The sequence below is a fragment of the Drosophila pseudoobscura genome, chromosome 2 (assembly GCF_009870125.1).
Source record: "Drosophila pseudoobscura strain MV-25-SWS-2005 chromosome 2, UCI_Dpse_MV25, whole genome shotgun sequence".
Lineage (NCBI taxonomy): Eukaryota > Metazoa > Arthropoda > Insecta > Diptera > Drosophilidae > Drosophila > Drosophila pseudoobscura.
In genome coordinates, this window is record NC_046679.1 from 6,696,740 (window position 1) to 6,715,388 (window position 18,649).

The window sequence follows — 18,649 nt, forward strand, 5'->3', positions numbered from 1 at the left end:
GATAGGTGTGGCGAAATTAAATAAGAGAACCTGTTCGCTGTTCGGAGTAGAGCTGCGTGGCCTTTGAGTATAAAACAAATCTGTATTTCAATTGATCGCTACTTAAACGAAAACCTTTATTCCACAAATTCTACGATTGGGCTGCTCCGTGGCGGAGATATAAATGTTGTACACGTCTTGAGGGATCACACAATAATACAAAAGTTTCATTTCGACTAAAACACTTCAGGGAGATACATATTATGTATAAACGGTAGAAAATATTCATCCATCAATAACAGCACTTAACTAATAGAAAAGCCTCGAAACTACAGAATGCTACGTAATTCTTTTAGATATAAATACTCCTCTGGGGCAAACTACAGCACTTTCGCATCGATAATCTCAAATTTGAGGTCGAACTGCTGATCGAAGCCCATCAGACAGTCGGACATCATATACAATGTGAGCTGCAGTCGGCCACGGCGCGGAGTGGCCTGAAAGGAAATGCGATTGGTGGTGCGCTGTCCGCGCACCGTGAGACGCTTCATTGCCAGAAGCTCGTCGTTGGCCTGGGAGCCCAGTGTCAGGAACCAGGCCTCGTTCTTCGGCTTGGGATACTTTGGACAGTGAACCGTATAGCTGCCTTGTCCACCGGCTCGACGATGCCCGCTTCCGCTGACATTCAGACGCTGCAGATCAATCCTGAGAACATAGTCCTCGTTGGCATGCAGCTGCATCCATGTGTTGGTCTCCTCAAAGGGCAGCGGTCGCTTGGCGTACTCCTCTTCCATAAAGCGACCTTCCACGGATATTTTTAGCGCAATCTCAGGCAGATCTTGGATGACCTGAAATGGTAACTGTTTAGAGAAAAAATCTATGGTGGAAGGTGACATCCAATGCTTACCTTGTACATCTGCTCAATCTCATGCTCTTCGAAGGCATCACGCAGCGGTGCAGCCAGCACAGCATACTCTTTCCTGCACAGCTCTTTGAGAACAGGGAGCGTCAAATAGTCGTGCTCCGCATGGGTGATGTTCAAGAAGGCATCCACATTATCCTCATTTACATTGGGTAACGTGAGGAATTCGCTGGCATCGAACCAGCGCGCCTGGATGACACTCTGCATTAGCTGTTGCACCACCAATGTGGTCGACAGCCAGCCACGCTCCGCCGTGTAGTCCACCATTGCCTGCATCACACGCGTGGCGTTGTCCAGAGCGGACTTTGTGTCCGTCAGGTAGTCCGAATTGGGCAGCGAGTGCCGCGAGAAGTGAGCCTGCAGCAGTAGGAACGTCTTGGTGTAGGGCGAGTCCCAGGTGCCTGACGGCGGCCTGTAGCGACTCGTTTCGGCCATCTGCTCGTTGTACTTGTCCTCGTTGTGGCGCACCGGCTGCTGGTCAAATTCGTAGGAATCGGCTATGGCCAGGAGCACCTCCTTGGTGCCCATTCCTGGCTGCAGATCTTCCAAGAAGTGCTTCATTGTGCGGTACGACAGATAGTAGTAGGAGCTGATTCGCCCCAAGAATGTTGGCACCAGGAAACCGTCGCGCTCCACTAAACAGGCGGCATTCGACAGCTCGTAGATCACTTTCTCCACCAGACTCGACATGAATGCATTCACATTCTCGGGCTCCACGCCCTCCAGTTGGTAATACGAGGGATTCCGCAGCAATCGCCTGAAGAAGTACGTCCACGTAAGATAGTCCAAGGCTCCCTGCTTCGTCTGCACCGTGCCGGCCACGATCTCGGCGTTAATGTGCTCTGGGAGTACGCCCAACAGACTGGACTCCACGGGGAATGGATCGTAGAGGAATTTCTTGTAGAAGTTCTTCTTCTCGTCATGCACTAGGACAACGGCGACGCCCTCGTTGTCGAACTGTGGCCGTCCGGCACGTCCCATCATCTGCAGGACATCCGTAATGGGCATGTCCACGTACTTCTTCACCTTGCCATCAAAATACTCGGTGCCCTTGATGACGACCAGATGGGCGGGCAGATTAACGCCCCAGGCGAGCGTGGCGGTAGCTACCAGCACCTGGATCTTGCGGTTCAGGAACAGCTCTTCCACGCACTTGCGATCCTGCTCTTGGAGGCCAGCATGGTGCAGTCCGATGCCAAAGGCCAGGCAGAATTTCAGGTTCTGATCGCGAATGTTCTGAAGTATCAGCTCCATTTCGTACTCCTTGATGTGCAGGTACTGCTTGGGATTGACGTCGCCGGCCACAAAGGTGATGAGATCCAGGGCCGTGAGGCGGGTCTGCCTGCGCGAGGAGACAAACACAATTGTGGGCTCGCATGGCGAGTAGGTGCGAATGGCCTGGAAGGTGGGTCGGTTCATGGTGGCCATGCGCGGGCAGTAATGTTTGCCCGGGAAGCCATTGATGTGCACCTGCAGTGGCACCGGCCGCACCGACGGTTTGAAGTTGTACAGGCCCATTTTGGTGATGCCCAGCCAATTGGCCAGATCCTGGGCATTGGCCAGGGCCGTGGACAGGCCCACTATGCGAATTTCGCGACCCGTGTGGGAGCGGATGAAGTTTGTGCGCGAGACAATCACCTCGATGACCGGACCACGATCCTCGCCCAGCAAATGGATCTCATCGATCACAATTAGTGAGACATGCTGCACATACTCGCGCGTCTGCCAGGACCGACTGATGCCGTCCCATTTCTCCGGTGTGGTAACAATCAGTTGGGACTCCCGTATGGCCTGGATATCCGGCGTGACGTCGCCCGTCAGCTCCACTACCTTGAGGCCCAGCGAGGAGCGGTGGAAGCGCTTCTCCCAGTCGCCTATCCGCTCCTTAACCAAGGCCTTCAGAGGCGCTATGTAGACCACCTTGCATTTGGGGTTCTCGTTTAGTGCCCGGAATATGGCCAGCTCCGCCACGATGGTCTTGCCACTGCCAGTGGGCGCCCCCAAGAGCACGTTGTTGTCCGTGTGGTAGAGGCAGTGGAATATCTGCGTCTGTATGGGGTTGAAGTGCGTGAATCCATACAGAGACTCGTACAGTGCATTGTCCAGGGCGCTAACAGGCAACGGGCGCAAAGGCAGCAGTTCCGTCAACGGCGGATGGTGCTCCGGCAGTACCAGGTGCTGGAACGACAGCGGAACACATGTGGTACTTCCCAGCCAGCTGTCGCTGGACACTCGAATGTAGTACTGGGGCGGCAGCGGCTCCTTCAGTGGAATGGTCATCACCAGCTGTTGCGGCTGGCCGCTGAATACAAACTTGCGACTCAGCTGGAACAGCTCCGAGTGGTAGATGTAATTGGATTCGGGGTCCTCGATCCACAGCCAGAAGCTCTGGCACGTCTTGCCGTGCACGCGATCGTTCCACGTGAAATTCGCCCAGATATCCACCTTGATGCGCAGCACAGTCCGGGTGATGGGCTGCAGACTGGCCTCCACATCCAGCATTGGCAGCTCTTGGGCCGAGCGAATGACCAGCTCTGCATAGCGATCGCTGCGCAGCCATTCCTTCAACTCGCGCTGATCCATGTCGCGCAATCGATAGACGCTCAGGCCGCGACGCTCCAGCTTGTCTATGGTCTCGTGATTGATAGCCGGGAACTGGCGCAGATGGCAATCGAAGTCCCATTGCCGTCGCTCGAACATCTTGCAGAGTTGCAGCAGGCGGCCCGACAGCACGGCATTATTCTGTCTCAGCACAATGGAGAACAGTGCTCGCGTGATCCTGCCAATGTTCGTTGTAATGTACGACATGTCCGAGCTCAGCGAAAAGGACTTTACATAGCCATTGGAGAGATATGTCTGAATGAGAATGTTGACCTGCCCAGAACCAAGAAGAAATCATTAGTAAGGCAAAAGGAAAAGGGGGAAAAGTGTTGTGTTTGGCTACCTTTCCGCAGACATTCTCGCTGCCACCGAATGGCTTCAGCTTGCAGTAGTCAGTCCTCAGTTCATCCAGCTCCTCGAGCTCGTCGTCGCGCACTTTTAGTTGCTGGAACTCCTGGGCCTGGGATATCATGGCCAGGATCTCGGCTTCGTTCATGAAGGGTTTCATCAGCTCGTTGAATATCTCCACGGTGTCGTATTTGATGTAGAAATGCGAAGCCGTACGCCCCAAGTCGGTGATGTTCATGTCCATGGTGCGCTGATTGAAACGCATCATACGCGCCTTGTCCAGACTCATCGATGCCGACATAATCAGAGCCCGGCGACGAGCCTCCAGTGTGGGATCCTTCTGTAGTTCCGCATACTCGATGCCATACACATGGGGATTGATGCGCATTCGCACAAATAAATACCTTTAAACGGGGAAAGTAAAGGTAAGTCTATCACATTTCGTGTGAATTCCTAAACTCACGTGTAACTGAGCCACTCGATGGCCTCCTCCACGTTGGTAATGGTGCCCAGACCGATCTCCGCATTCAGATTATCGGCCAGACATTGCACAAAGTTCGATTCGATGGGGAATTGATTCGTTAGCAGCGACAGGTAATGATTGAGCTTGTCATAGGCGGTGATAATGGTGCCCACACCGCTCTTGTCGAACTGCGGGCGTCCAGCTCGACCAAAGATCTGCAGCACATCCAGAATGCCCAGGTCCACGAAGCTGCCGTGCTTAGCATCGTAGATGTCTGTGCCCCGTATGATTACAGCGTGTGCCGGCAAATTAACGCCCCACGCCAAAGTGGCAGTGCAGACGAGGACCGAGATGTGGCCCTCGACGAAGTATTTCTCGACCATTTGGCGGTCGGCTCGCAGCATGCCCGCATGATGCATGGCCAGGCCGCAGGAGAACAAGTCCACGAGCTGCTTGTTGCGGCTCTTCTGGACCGAGCGATTGGCCAGGCCAAACGCATTCGAGTCCTTGGGCAGGAAGGCGGCGCTGGTGTTGTTTTGTTGGGCCAGCTCGCGAATAACATTCGCCGTTCGCACGGTGGCATTGCGGGCGTGGACAAAGACCATAACCTGGTGTCCCTGCTGGACCATCTCCACACATTTCTGGTAGCAGCACTGGTCCATGTCGGCGATTTGTTGCAGCGGCTTCACCGACTTGATGCCAATGAAGTTGGTGTCCAGCGGCACAGGTCTGAAGCGGGAGTCGAAATAGAAGAGTCCCTTCATGGGGTTCACGCGTAGAAAATGCGCCACATCCACGTAGTTGGGCAGCGTGGCGGACAGGCCAACGATGCGTATCATCGACTGCGAGGACTCCACGAGGCGCAGAGTTCGCGCAACGAGGGCCTCCACCACAGGCCCCCGCTCGCCGTGCAGCAGATGCACTTCGTCGATAATGAGCAGCTTGACCAGGCTGATCAAGGCCACATCCCCGCTACCTGCAATGGGATTCAATGAGCAAACGGCTCCTCTGATTAGAAAGTGAATGCTTACCCTTTCTGGTGACCACATCCCACTTCTCTGGCGTGGTCACCAATATCTGGGTGGCTGCCATTTCCGCCTTGGTCAGCTGCATGTCGCCCGTCAGCTCGCGCACCACTATTTGCAGGGATTTCAGCCGCTTGGAGAAGTTCTCAACCATTTCGGCGGCCAGGGCTTTCATTGGGGCTATATAGACGATCTTGAACTCGTCCCGATTGATGACACCCTGCTCCAAGTGGCAGCGAATCGTGTGCACAATGCTCAGCATGGCCACGTTGGTCTTGCCGGCACCAGTGGGGGCGCACACTAGCATATTCTCGTTGCTGTGATAGGCCACCGGATAGACCACGGACTGGATGCGGTTAAGCTCCTTGCAGTTGGCAAAGGCCAGCCTTCCCACATCGTCCAGTTCGTCGATTTGGATGCGCTTGTTTCCCACTGTGAGCGGCGGAGGTTCGCTGGCTGGGATCTTGACCTCCTCCCACTGTTTATTGTCGATGCGCTGGGCGTTGTCTGGCAGAGTTATGCGGCTGCCGCCGATAAAGCCAGCGTGCTGTTTCGCCGCCAACTGGCTGTCGAAGACATAGGGATAACGGATGGGGGCCGCCTGGTAGTCCGCCTTAACGGCCTTGGTCGTCAGCAGGAGCGGCTCTCGCTGGGCATTTTCCAGCAGCATTCGCTGGTGCTGCACACGTAGCTGCATGGCGGGAATGGACACTGCACAGCCGGGGTCGTCTTGGTCCTCGTCATCCTTGATGTTGCGCATTATGCGCTGCAGTTTCTTCTCCTCTCGTCGCTGCATTTTTCCAAGCTGTTTCTCCTGTGCGGACTGAACCACCACGGCACTCGCTACAGTGGGTCGTATTTCAGGTCCTCCTCCTCCAGTGGCTGCTGTCTGGAGACGCTTTTGCTTGACCTCCTTGACGCGACGCGTTCTCGTGGCAAACTGTTCCAAATGCTGTCCAATCTTGGCTCTGTCCTGCAGCAATTTTCCCACCAGCTCGAAGTAGTCAAAGCCCAGCAGTTCCATTAGCTCGTTCTGCAGCTCCTCGCTGCTGCGCTTCGAGCCGAGTATGTCCCCCACGCGTCCCAGCAGATTCTCATCCTCCAGCTTCTCGGCTATGTCCACCAATGACTGCAGCTCTGGACTCAGCTTGGCTCCGTCCGTGCGCTTGATCACTGGCGCTGGGGCAGCCTTCGTTTTGTACTTCATGGAGAACTTGTTGACGGTGCGATTCTTCAGCAGAGCATCGGGTGCCAGATTGGTCAACAGGCTGGTGTCCAGCCACACGGCTGGCGTGCATTTCACGTCAATCTCTTCGCCCCAGAGCCGTGCCACATTGTGGGGCTTTCGTTGGGCCTGCTGCCAGCGTTTGAGCTCCATCCGCTCGTGCTCCTCCAGCGAGTGTTCCACAGCCAGGACACATTCGTGAATTTGCGTCATCTTCCGATCGAAGGTCTTGCCAAACATCCCGTGCAACCGATTGGTGGTGGCCACCAGCACCACACGCTGCTCGTGCAGCAGCCAGAACAGAAACAGAGCCGCATGCTCCACCACCTGTGGCTGTTCCTCGTAGCCCATGCATTCCTGGACCAGATTGCGCAGCTTCTGCATGTGCACCTTGGCGGCGGGCTGTTTCTCGGTAGGCAGCTGTGCCAGCAGCTTGGCTATGGTCTGCTCCTCCTTCCTGTGCACGGCATTGCCATTATCAGTGATATTTCATTAGTGGCGAAATCTCTTGACTTACTCATACGATTTTGTCGTCGTGGATGATGCGTTGGCGGTCCTGGCTTGCCGCTGGCCATTGAAGCGACGGCTCTTGGCCTCCAACTCGGTTTTGGCACGTAGCGATGCACTTAGTCGAGGCGGCTCCCACATTCTCGTTTGTCCTATGTAAGTCCTGCAGAAATTTCATATTTTTTTAAATTCCTCGATCTTGATATTCCGTCGAATGTTACTAGCTGTATGGAACATTTAGCCATGCCCACATAATTTTATCCGATTAGTGAATGTATTTTCTAATTGACTGGCTTATCTTAAATACTTGCTTTTATTGGATTTCTATACGTTGAAAATAAAATTGGATTGTGCAAAAAAAGCAAAACAAGAGAACAGCTGATAAAATATACCGTCTGACCCTCAAAATATATCAAAATATACCGTAAATATACTGACGAATTCCAGTTATAAATATCGATGCTGTTATTGATTATAAAATTTATATCGATGCTGTTATTGATTATAAAATTTATATCGATGCTGTTATTGATTATAAAATTGATATCGGTGCTGTTATTGATTATAAAATTGATATCGATGCTGTTATCGATGTTTTTATTGCCGGGGCTGCCACTTCGATAAATAAAGGGTGGTCTATCGTAAAAGATACGTTAACAGGTTAAAGGAATTTAAAAATCAATTTAAAAATGTTTACACCAATTTGTAAATGGTATCCATTTCAGGCAGCTGTTATTGAAAAAGTCATGTTATGCGTATAAACGAATTAAAAAATCAAGCTAGAAATTTAAATTTGCATTTGAAATTTATACACATTTAAGTGAATAATTACATATTTTTTAGAAATTTCCAATTGGCGAATGTCGCAAATGTTTCCATTCTCCATTGTCGATGTTTTCCAGGAATTTTCTTAAGAAAATTAATGCCTTTCGTATGCACAACTTGTCACAGGCAAAACTTTTCAGACCTGATGTTGGTTCCACCACCCCCCATCCTCTCAACCCACCCCAAAAGATAAAGTTCCTATAAACTTGTTGCGCAAGCTGCAATTGTCTTTTGCTCTAAGACCCTTGCTTGTATTTATTATGCAGCTCATGTTCACATACTTGGATGAATCCTGTCCGCAACATGCTTCATTGACCACTTTCAAAATGTACATGCCATCCCATTTGGGGGTGTGATGGATATGAATATGGTTATGGATAGGGCTATCCTGGACGGTATATAAGCCCGGCAGCCAGTTGCTCCATCCTTTCAGTTGCGCTTTCTCTGGGACTCGACACAGGCCACAAGACAATTGCAGCTCCTAGGAGCGCCATCACCTGTTGAGCAGCATTTCCACGACGACCACAAGACAAGGATGCATTGGCTAGCACATTTTCAGATCATTTTGCTATGTGAGTAGACGGCAGGTCAAGGTTATATGCAGTTCAACTGCTAAATTGATTCTTTCCGCAGGCATATGGTTAATGTGCTGCAGCTCAAATGCCATGCCATGCGACTCCTGTGGCAAAGAGTGTGCCAACGCCTGCGGCACTAAGCATTTTCGGTAAGTTTTTGTTTTCTTTTTTAGAAATATACTTCACTTCACGTCTTCACTAGAACCTGCTGCTTTAACTATCTACGCAAACGCAATGATCCGGATGAGCTGCGTCGCAGCTCCGATCGGAGACTGATTGACTTCATATTGCTGCAGGGCAGGGCCCTGTACACCCAGGAGCTGCGCGAGAGACACCACAATGGCACCCTGATAGACGGCACCCTCGGCCTACAGACCTACTATAACTGAAAACCCCCCCTCACACTGACAATGATACGGATACCCCCCTGATACCGACTCCTCCACGATTCACATGACGATCCACGGCTGAATGCTTGAAATGTTTGAGATGTTAATTTTCCAATAAAGGCGCAAACTTCTTTGGGGCAATATGCTTTATAAAGCATTCTACTAACTCTACTAAACCCAAGTATTCCATTTATTCATTAGGAACTCCGATTAGACTTTGATTTTGTATCAATTGCAGTTTGTATATTTTATCATATTCTATTTTTTTTTTACATTTTTTCATTGCCAACTTTTTTTGTGTGTTTTTGTTTGTTCTTTGGGCTATATGCAAAATAGTCTAAGTCTAAGCCGTGTTTGTAGTACTCTAAAGCTGTCAGTTCCTGTCTGCTGCAGTCGTCGTCTCCTCTTTAATGGGTTTATGCCTGGGATTCGCTGATCTCCGTCGTGGCCTGTGTCCTGGAGTCAGAGGGCAGCTCGTCCTTGCCACAGGCCAGGCATGGTATCTTCTCCTTGAGCACCTGCTTGTACTTGGGGTGGCTGGAAACGAGACAAGGAGAGATGCTATAATGGACTTCATTTGGGGCATGATCGACCCACCTCAAGCCGTAGACAATGGGATTGCATACGGCATTGGCTTTGGCAAATACGGATCCGCAAATGGTGCTGAGCGGACTCAGGTGCATGGACTCGAAGATGCCCGCATAGTTGATGATGGTGTAGGGGGTCCAGGCGAAGAACCACAGCGAAATGGTGGTCAGAGCCACCTTGGCCAACTTGATTTCGATGGCCTTGCTCTTGTCGGCCTCGCTGTTGCGGAGCGAAGCCACGTTCATCTTCTTGGCCTGCTCCCTCATGGCCTTTTCATGGGCCGCCACCGCCTGCAAGCAAAGAGAAACACTTGTCGCAGTCTGTAGTCTCATCTGGAGCCGATCCTACCTTCATGATGTGCCAGTAGGAGAATATAATCGTCAGCAGTGGGGTGAGGTACACCCACAGCGAGTAGACAATGATGTAGGAGCGATTCCACCAGTCCTTGGCGAAGTAGTCAGTGCCGCAAGCAGTCATATTGCCCTCGGGCACATACCTGTTCCACCCAAACATTGGCATCAGGGCCCATGATCCGCAGATGGTCCACACCACCATGAGACGGATCACCGCTGACGTGGTCGTTAGAGGTTTCCTGGCCATGCCCTTGACAATCACACAGTAGCGGTCGTAGGCGATCAGCGTCATCGACCAGATGGAAACACAGCCGAAGAGGGAGCCAAACAGGCCGTACAGCTCGCAAAGGAAGGGACCCATGATCCAGGTGCCGTAGAAACCGTTGAGCACCACCGGGGGAAACATCGTGAACATCATCATGAAGTCGGAGAAGGCGAGATTCACCACGAACATGTTGGAGGGCGTGCGCAGACCCTTCGACGACGTGAAGATGTACATCACGATGAAGTTACCCGCCAGCGACATGGTACCGAGGATGGCAATCACAAAGCCGATGATACCGAACCACATGGGCTCGAGGGGGGGCCATTGGTACCAGTAGGGATCCACCATGTGCATGATCTCGGCGGGCACGCTCTCGGCCAGACTGAGATTGCGGCCATCCCGCATGTAAGCGTAGGTCGGCGGATTCAGGCTCAACATGACTCCGTTGGAAAGGCTTACGGCTTCGGACTTCGGTGGTGGCTTCGTTTGAACTGTGGGTACTCTGCTGTGGCAACTATTTGCTGTCCATAGCAGAATGGCTGACTCTTCGTTGGCGCTGGACTCGGCGCGAATGCCTTGGGCGTAACCGCGGGCCCAGCCTTATATCGGCCACTTGAGTCCAGCCAATCTTAGCCTAATTGCCCTAATCCAATTAGGATGCACTTGGCCAATCCAAAAGCTGTTGGATTTCCACTTGGGCTTTCGATTGCTGCAAATTTGCCGCGTCGGATTAGGCGGTTGGTCGCGTCATTTCCCTGCTGTCTTAGCCGCAAGGCAAGGTCAAGTTTGAGGCAACCACCCACCGGCCAATTAGATTAAGACAAAACGCTTCCCTGATTCGATAAGTTCACGTTTTATTGACACACATCCACGGGCCTGCCACCTGCTCAGGCATGCCACTTGTAGCCCAGTTTGCGGGCTCCCCTCATCATCGTGTGCAGCTGGAACTTCAGGCTGCCGTAGGACTCCATGGAGAGCCCTAGAATAGAGACACAAATGACACACCCACAATCCGGAGAGCTATGTGTGAGGGCTTACCTTTGCACTTCATGCTGTTTAGCAGGACCTTGGGGTCCTTTAGTTCTGGCTCTCGACGCAGCAGCCAACTGGTCACATCGGCTATCATATTTGGGCACTTGGGCAGCAGGATGGAAGCTTCCCGCTCGCAGCTCTCGTCAGTGGCAGGACGACTACCGAACACTGGGAGATGTATGTGGGCATAGCCCATCAGGACCTCCCGTCCCATGCCACTGCGTCCGAACACGCTCACCAGCAGCTGGGGCCCTGCAACACTTAATAATGTGAGTAAAATGCACGAAAAATCAGTGAAGATATGGCTCCTTACAGCCAAAGGGACTGGTGCTCTTGTAGGTCACCTCGATGGGCATACTGAAGACAATCGGTTCGTTGAAGTGTCCATGCTTGTTCGTGGCCAGCTGCGTGAGTCCATGCTGCGGCCCAGAGACCAGTTGCCAGTCGGGCCCGGCCACCAGTTCGTAGCGCAGGAAGACGAACTCCTTGTCGGGGCCCAGTGGAAATGTGGCGGACACTATCTGACCCGTGATGCTGAGACTGAAGTAACTGGCAGTGGCCTTCGAGTCCATCGTCTCCTTGGCACATTTTAATTCTTTCTTTATTTTCTTTGGCTTTTGTTTGGGTTTTACTTGTTTCGAGCCTGTGGACTGGTTGCCCAGGATACTGTTCCCTGCGCCGTAACCGCTCATTGTTGTTACCGACAAGAACACGACACTCGCAAAGGGTGAGTTTTCCACTCCAAATGAATATATTTTCTTTATGACAGGTAGCAGCTACCGTTGCATAGTGTTGGAAAGGGTTGGCAATACACAAAAGAGTGTTGGAAAGCGCTTTAAATCTTAAAAATATATTTTCTAAATTGTATTTGGGTGTAAGAACTAATAAAATTACTATTTTAGTATCAGGGGGGAGTAATGCTAGAAAGCTTGGTATGCTGAGTGTTGAAAAAACACATTTATATCAATGTTACTGCAATTTCTGCTTACAGCCATAAATTATTGTATTGTTTATAGATAGTATATGGCTTGTCCGTATTTAATTATAGTTAAGATAAGTCTTAAATCGTACTTCTCGCTTATTTAATGGTTGGAGCCGGAAAATGCATATCCATAAATCAATTTAATGACATTTTTAGAAAACGATGTGCCTGGGAAGAACATTCACTGGGCAAAGTAGTGGCTGGGCTTTGTCTTATAAATTTAGTTAATATATTGAGGAGACAAACTTATGACTTATGACTCGACTGATAAGCTCTAGGCATGTCGGGCCACGTCGACGCCATGGTAATTTAATACCTTTGACTGCATTACATGCACGTTACATGGACATGGCTTGTGGCTGATTTTCTTGCCCTGGTTCTACTTTGCATATGTGGATACGACTCAGAATGGAAGACTTATGTGCGAACGATTAATACGTGACAATTTACATGATATTTATACGTTTTCTGAGTCCGGACACTGGGACACTGGGCGTGTGCTGGCTGTTCTCGCTGTCGTGGCAAAAGGTCAATTACGATGGACAATGGCCCACACTCCTACTACGGGTCTGTGGATTGTTGGGGGGTTCTTTAGCCGTTGCTGCAACTAATTTTGTAATGGCTATTAGGTAATTTATTGCTGTCAGTGCTGCATGTGTATAAATCATTATGACAATTGTCGGCGCTACCGAAACGGGAAGTAGCGCCTCCGATAACCAGCTTCGGCTGCCGCTGCCACTCCCTCCCGGCATTATGCAACAGCGAGGGCTGAGCTGGTCAACACAGCACAGACATTCAGTGTTCAGTGTTCAGTATTTCCATATTACACACAGTCGTAATTAAAACGCGCCACAATAATGTCAATAGTTCAAGGCGACTCCAGCTGCCGGCGGCTGCCTTGGTGGTGGGCGGGGGGGTAAACTCCTGTGTCTTCTCGAAGAACAGCACCACGCAAATGAGCTTGTCATGGCAGCTGTGTGTCTGTGCATGGATTCTGCGAAGGTGACTGGTGCAACAGCTGGCCCGAACCTGCACCAAGTGGCATGCCGCAATCGCTGCCTGCCGCCGATCGAGTGGCGTGTACTCGTACTCGTATGTTCTGTGGCATGTGCAGTTCTACGGAATGAGCCCATTTCCAGAGGCGTAAACAAAAGCTTAGGCTTAGCAGCAGCGGCAGCAGCGGGCCATCAGTCGAAAGCCATAAGCCGCTCATGTCAGTTCGTACTCTTTTGCAATTGGAGATCGGAGAGAGCTGCTGACGCGGCAGACGTCGACTCGACATAATTTCGGATCAAGTTGTGCGGCAATATGCTAATTTGTCTGCATTTTGGACAGTTTTTCCACATCTAATACGCCCCTGGGGCATTGCACACAAGCAAATATCGCACATACTCGTATGTACATACATTCTGATGCATTCAATTACGTTTTCGGAATCAATGAGCCAACGAATTATTCAGAAAGATATATACATTTCATTCTTTTATTTTGTGATGTGCTCTTCGCGCTCCTCCCGTATCGAGTTAATGCCTTATATAAAACCGATTCATATCCATTGAATGATTTCAGCCAAAAGCTCGTACGATTTTCAATTGAAGTCTTTCAGTGGCAGTGCATTGCCCAGCGCCAGCAGGAGTGGGGTTGGTTGGGTTGGTTTCCACATTACAGAAATCCGAGAGGTATGCATGTCGACTGCTGCACATGGGCTATGGTATGGTATTTCTGGAACAGTTCAATGTCTTTGGTAAGGCCGGAACCATCTGCAGATGCCTAATGTCTTTCTCCAGCTTGCCGGATAGTTCAAAGAGCACAAATGATACGCGTTTATCTAGTTGAATTTTAGTCGATTTTTATGATCTTGCCTTTCAGCGGGCACTCATCTTTTACGATATAGCGGTACTTCCCATTGTACTTTCATATTCAAAAATGTTTTCAATTCCATCCAAAATTCAAGTACTTTCCATATGATACTCATAAATATTTGCAAGCATAGTGGATACAGTTTTTGCATGCCCGAACGTCTCAATCTCTATCTCAAGGAATAGACATACTCGTACGAGTCTATATAGTCGCGTAGTCGTACGTGTATGTATGTACATATGTATGTCGGTATATAAATCTATATATAAACCACTATATTAGTTTATATTTTGCGCATTGCGTGGGCGTTGGTCTCAGGGTCAACGCACGTTGGCCATCTCCCGGTTCCCGGCTCCCAGCTCCAACCCATCCCCCATTTAGATCGCCATCTGTGCGGCTGCTGTCATAGTGACTGGCCAGGCTGCTTGGCTGCTCGGCAGCTCTATGCTGCTCTATGCTGTAATTGAATGGATGATATATACCATACAGTTAAGTGAAATGTATCTTCGAGATACGCCACGGAACTATGGGAGTACAACAAACGCTTCTTACGCATGTCTCTCTCTCTCTCTCTCTCTCTCTGTAGCTTTCGTTTGTCGATTCCGATTCCTGCCGCTGATTGACAGCGCACGTAATTGAGTTTGATTTTTGCGAATTTCCAGAATTTAGACATCACCCATCTGAGGCACAGTTCTTCGATCCGTCCGATCATGTCCATGGCGGCGGCCCAGAGGGGCTGCTGCGGGGACTCTAAAAAAGGTTTCTGTTTAGTTAGCCCAAATATTTGATTCGATTTGATTGAGCAGCTGTCAGAGGAACTTAAAAACCTGAGCTCTTAATAATTTCAGTGGCCTTTGGATCTCTTGCAAGCTCTCCATCATTCAATCAGGATCAATATTTATCAATCAAGTGTGTGGGTGAGCAAAAAAAACGTAGAAAAAAGAATCGCTTGGAGCTGAAATGAAAACGCGCCGAAACTATGGAACAACGCACGCACATAAAAAAAAAAGAAACTCACACCCATACACACACACACTGCCTCCCATACGTATACGAACGCACGCGGGGAATTGACTAAGAGGCCTGCGCGTGTTGGACGCACGGACGGATAAACAGACAGGGCGTCTGACATTCGAAATCTAAAGATTTGATATTGATCCACAGTCGATGGCCCTTCTTTCATTCGTTTTTCCTGTGTGATCTTCAAGTTGCCTTGGAAACCAACCCTCTGCCGATCAAAAATCTATGGGATCTCCGCCAACGAAATTGCATATGCAAGATACTCGTACTGTAGCCGAATATGGGGCGGCTGCGATCTGCTCCATGCCCACCATCGTACTCGTATCTATGCTATTTTGGCATTTACTTTACTGCTAAACAAAAGTTTATGGCTGCGCGTGCTGTCGGCCGGCTAATGATCAAAATGCGTTAATTATTAAGATGATACAATGCGATACAGATCTGGATAGATACCATACATGGATAGATACAGCGTGGTGGCTTGTGGTCTGTGGTCAGCATCGGCATCAGATGGTTCCGCATTGAGTTCTATCCAACTCTTTGAGGAGTCGCTAATCTCATCCATTCATTCGATTGGATTCGAGGGTATTCGAGTGTTCGGTAAACTGAAAATGATTCTCTCTTGTCTGTGATGTACTTTCCCCACAATTTTATGGTTGTTTTGTAACATTTACATCTTCGGGTGCTGTTTTATGTTGGCTGCCCGGTCTGCCGGCCGTTTGTTGTTAATTACAAAACAAGCGTGGCATAGCTGCTGCCACGATGCAACGCCCTGTTGCCGATCAGTTTTCCCGGAATCTTCGCCTCTGTCGAAGGCTGTTTTTCATTAGCTAAACGCCTCCTCTTCCACCATCCGCACAATTCTACATCATATTTGCTGAGGGTATTTCGATATAATTGCTCCCCGAGGCTGCAGCGGAGAAAATAGCAACAGCGAAATGGATTTTTAATTTCCAACTATACTTTAATTTGGCAAACGAGCTCTCGTCTTTTAATTGATTAATTCTTACTGCTGCGCTTGATTAAAGAAAATATTTAATATACAACAGGGTCAATTGCTACATATGGTAATTTGCCATACAAGACATTTATGTGGAAGAGTTCTCGACGCGATCGAGCAACTATTTTTGTCCACTGACGCGATCAGTAGACGCAGTACGTACGTAGATTGCTCTTGACCGACATCGAATGGTTGTATGATTCTATATATGAGAATAGCGGTTGAATCCAGCTCTACAATATCATCCTTTTCTTCTCAAGTAACGATAACTCCTGAGACACTTCCTATAGGATTGGTCATAGCTTGACAGTTTTTCAGAAGCATTCATTGTGTCATCGTAGTACGTAGATTGCTCTTAGCCGACATCGAATGGTTACGTCCGAATGTGTGACTCTTAAGTACGTGAATAGCGGTTAAATCCAGCTCTACGATATCCTCCTTTTCTCCTTAAGTAACTATATCTCTTAATCCTATAGGATTGGTCATAGTATGACAGTTTTTCAGGAGCATTCATCGTGTTTTTATTTATGTTCACTTATTTATTGGAAAGAAAAAGTCATTGCTGATATACAGTTCTTGGTAAGAGCCATATTCTTTTGATTTTTACTAGTATTAACTTAGATACCTACTACCCTGAATAGTCTTGCCCATCACTACCAAAACATACCATATTGCAGTCTACCAGATCACATCTCTTCAGTTACTAGGTGAGACTACCTTAAGATATCTGCGTTTATCTTGAGATATACATAGATAACACTTTCAAAAAGGGAAAGTCATTTGCTTGAGAGGTTATAGAACTCTCTGTATGTATGCCTACATGTGCGCAAAGAATCGCCAAAGATTTTGGCTACTTACCCAGATTAAAGCTCTCTTACGCTCTCTCTCTCTCTTTAAGCCCCCAAACCGCTGCGAGACTCTCATTGTGTGTCTCTCTCTCTCCCGACTTGGTTCGGCTCGGTTCGCTTCGGGTGGTTCGGGTTTAAGTTCTGTGTTGTTCGGGACTACGTGTTCTTGTGGCATTTCAGCTATGCCCAGGTCTTGGACAATCCTGGGCACATGGCACGTTTACCCACAGCACTTCCCTTCTGGCGGGCACACTGTGTAAGATCCCAGTAGCGGGCTATGCCGCGGCTATGTATGTGCCTGTACAATACATGTATATTTCATTCATATCAGGGGCTGAGAGAGCAACTTTTTAGTCTTAATGCTGTTGCTGCTGCTTCTGCTGTTTGGGGCTGTGGGTGTATTGGTGATTGGATTGCCGCTGATCTTGCCGGCCTGGCCCCGACCGACTGCGTCGAGCTGTCGCTTTTTACTGCGGCACCAGTCCGAAGCGGTATCTCGAGCGAGCCGAAACGCAAACGCTAGAAACACTTTTGTCTGGCATATGTACGTACATATATTAATTTTTGTTGTCTTCGGTGGCGTTTGTTTATTTTCGCGCGTGTGGCCAGCCTATACCGATCTCGATCTCGATCTCGATCACGGTTCCGATAGCGATTCCATCCGATTCCAGTTCCGACTCTGCTACTCCTCCTCCTCCTGACAACAATGCCAAGAATGCTCGGACTATACGATAATGCCATTGCCATGTGTGTGTATAGATCTCTGTGCGGATGGGTGTGTGTGTCGGCGTGGTCTGGTTAACTTTGACATGGTGTTGTGCAGCTCTGGGACAACCTTCACCGGCACCGAGCAAAAAGAGCCAAAAAAACAGTCTTCCAAAAAACCGACTCGACTCGACTCAGAATGTTCAAGTAAATAAATACGGGGTACACGGAATATGTAGCTAAGTGAATGCATCTAAAGCGTCAGAAGTATTTTGCACATAAGAATAAAATGAAATGTGAAATGGAGTAACATTGGAGAATTTCGCGATTCGGCATAAAAGATTTCAGACGAAGGCGACGATGCAGACCACGACCACATAACATAGTGTCTTCATAAACGTTTTATCTAAGCTAATCACTGCCATAGTCATAGCCATGTGCCTGTTCTAAATCTACATTATACGAACTACCACCTCAATGTTGATCTTCGCCCAAGAGGCGGGTGCGTGAGTGCGCGTGCGGCGTCGACGTCAACAGCAACAGCAACAACAGCAACAACAGCAACGTTAACGGTCTGGAACGGAACGGAACGGAACTGTCGCAATTCAATTAGCAAAATAAGCAAAGCCCCCAGGGGAAAATACATACGTATATACTACGATACTTACCCACACACATACGCAACGTGCGTGGCAACGAACCTGAGCCCGATTTCGCGCGCATTTTTGCACGTGCTGCCGACGATCGATATCTAGATAGCTCTTCCGCATCCAACATGCCGATGACAAGTGCGACAGAGCCCGAGCGATGCGTATCGCTGCTGAACGGTCGCGCAGGCGCCCTGGACGACTATGCGCATGACTGTGGGAGCGCCACTCTCCGATCGACGACATCGGGCCGCAGCAACCGGACGAACAGCACCACGATCTGCGACTCGCCGGAGACGGAGGCGGGTCCGGAGGAGGAGCTGTTCGAAGATGCGAACGATGTCGAGAGCTGTCTGCGTGGGACACTGGCACCGAACGACCTTGAGGATGCCGGCCTGCGGTACTCCTACAAAGGCATACCGCCGGAGCTCTACTCGCCCAAAAAGGATTTCATTTACAAGCGGCCGCTGGTGGACAGACAGGTAAAGGT

At 49.5% G+C, this 18,649-nt stretch overlaps 5 protein-coding genes across 5 annotated transcripts in view; 2 read left to right on the top strand and 3 right to left on the bottom strand.

Annotated features, from left to right (window-relative positions):
- Positions 1 to 85: 85 nt before the first annotated feature.
- On the bottom strand, positions 86 to 7,312 carry obe (activating signal cointegrator 1 complex subunit obelus). The gene is made up of 6 exons (XM_001358093.4): positions 7,081 to 7,312; positions 5,345 to 7,020; positions 4,314 to 5,289; positions 3,846 to 4,254; positions 887 to 3,775; positions 86 to 827 (listed from the first exon to the last, which is right to left on the bottom strand). Exons 1-6 carry the CDS (start codon positions 7,209 to 7,211, stop codon positions 360 to 362), a joined length of 6,549 nt encoding a protein of 2,182 aa, XP_001358130.3. The 5' UTR covers positions 7,212 to 7,312; the 3' UTR covers positions 86 to 359.
- A 627-nt stretch (positions 7,313 to 7,939) lies between these two features.
- Trissin (trissin) lies at positions 7,940 to 9,025 on the top strand. Its single transcript, XM_001358094.4, has 3 exons — positions 7,940 to 8,467; positions 8,529 to 8,619; positions 8,673 to 9,025. Exons 1-3 carry the CDS (start codon positions 8,431 to 8,433, stop codon positions 8,857 to 8,859), a joined length of 315 nt encoding a protein of 104 aa, XP_001358131.2. The 5' UTR covers positions 7,940 to 8,430; the 3' UTR covers positions 8,860 to 9,025.
- A 95-nt stretch (positions 9,026 to 9,120) lies between these two features.
- Positions 9,121 to 10,661, bottom strand: Rh6 (Rhodopsin 6). The gene is made up of 3 exons (XM_002137118.3): positions 9,796 to 10,661; positions 9,457 to 9,737; positions 9,121 to 9,396 (listed from the first exon to the last, which is right to left on the bottom strand). The coding sequence occupies exons 1-3, from the start codon at positions 10,501 to 10,503 to the stop codon at positions 9,276 to 9,278; spliced, it is 1,110 nt and encodes a 369-aa protein (XP_002137154.1). The 5' UTR covers positions 10,504 to 10,661; the 3' UTR covers positions 9,121 to 9,275.
- A 233-nt stretch (positions 10,662 to 10,894) lies between these two features.
- B9d1 (B9 domain-containing protein 1) lies at positions 10,895 to 11,910 on the bottom strand. The gene is made up of 3 exons (XM_001358096.4): positions 11,411 to 11,910; positions 11,104 to 11,349; positions 10,895 to 11,044 (listed from the first exon to the last, which is right to left on the bottom strand). The coding sequence occupies exons 1-3, from the start codon at positions 11,787 to 11,789 to the stop codon at positions 10,953 to 10,955; spliced, it is 717 nt and encodes a 238-aa protein (XP_001358133.3). The 5' UTR covers positions 11,790 to 11,910; the 3' UTR covers positions 10,895 to 10,952.
- Positions 11,911 to 17,261: 5,351 nt separating this feature from the next.
- Positions 17,262 to 18,649, top strand: part of AdamTS-A (ADAM metallopeptidase with thrombospondin type 1 motif A) — a 33,687-nt gene continuing 32,299 nt past the window's right edge. Inside the window, exon 1 of the mRNA XM_001358097.4 lies at positions 17,262 to 18,641. Coding sequence (XP_001358134.3) covers positions 18,288 to 18,641 — 354 coding nt within the window. The 5' untranslated portion in view covers positions 17,262 to 18,287. The remainder of the gene's footprint in view (positions 18,642 to 18,649) is intronic.

Coding starts and splice junctions, on each gene's coding strand:
- obe (XM_001358093.4), bottom strand. CDS start 7,211: ATGTGGGAGCCGCCTCGACTAAGTGCATCGCTACGTGCCAAAACCGAG. Junction 4,255..4,313: donor ATCGAGTGGCTCAGTTACAC/GTGAGTTTAGGA, acceptor CCCCGTTTAAAG/GTATTTATTTGTGCGAATGC. Junction 828..886: donor AGATTGAGCAGATGTACAAG/GTAAGCATTGGA, acceptor TTACCATTTCAG/GTCATCCAAGATCTGCCTGA.
- Trissin (XM_001358094.4), top strand. CDS start 8,431: ATGCATTGGCTAGCACATTTTCAGATCATTTTGCTAT. Junction 8,468..8,528: donor TTTTCAGATCATTTTGCTAT/GTGAGTAGACGG, acceptor TTCTTTCCGCAG/GCATATGGTTAATGTGCTGC. Junction 8,620..8,672: donor TGCGGCACTAAGCATTTTCG/GTAAGTTTTTGT, acceptor CGTCTTCACTAG/AACCTGCTGCTTTAACTATC.
- Rh6 (XM_002137118.3), bottom strand. CDS start 10,503: ATGTTGAGCCTGAATCCGCCGACCTACGCTTACATGCGGGATGGCCGC. Junction 9,738..9,795: donor CCTACTGGCACATCATGAAG/GTAGGATCGGCT, acceptor CTTTGCTTGCAG/GCGGTGGCGGCCCATGAAAA. Junction 9,397..9,456: donor CCCATTGTCTACGGCTTGAG/GTGGGTCGATCA, acceptor TCTCGTTTCCAG/CCACCCCAAGTACAAGCAGG.
- B9d1 (XM_001358096.4), bottom strand. CDS start 11,789: ATGAGCGGTTACGGCGCAGGGAACAGTATCCTGGGCAACCAGTCCACA. Junction 11,350..11,410: donor GAGCACCAGTCCCTTTGGCT/GTAAGGAGCCAT, acceptor TAAGTGTTGCAG/GGCCCCAGCTGCTGGTGAGC. Junction 11,045..11,103: donor AAACAGCATGAAGTGCAAAG/GTAAGCCCTCAC, acceptor TCTCTATTCTAG/GGCTCTCCATGGAGTCCTAC.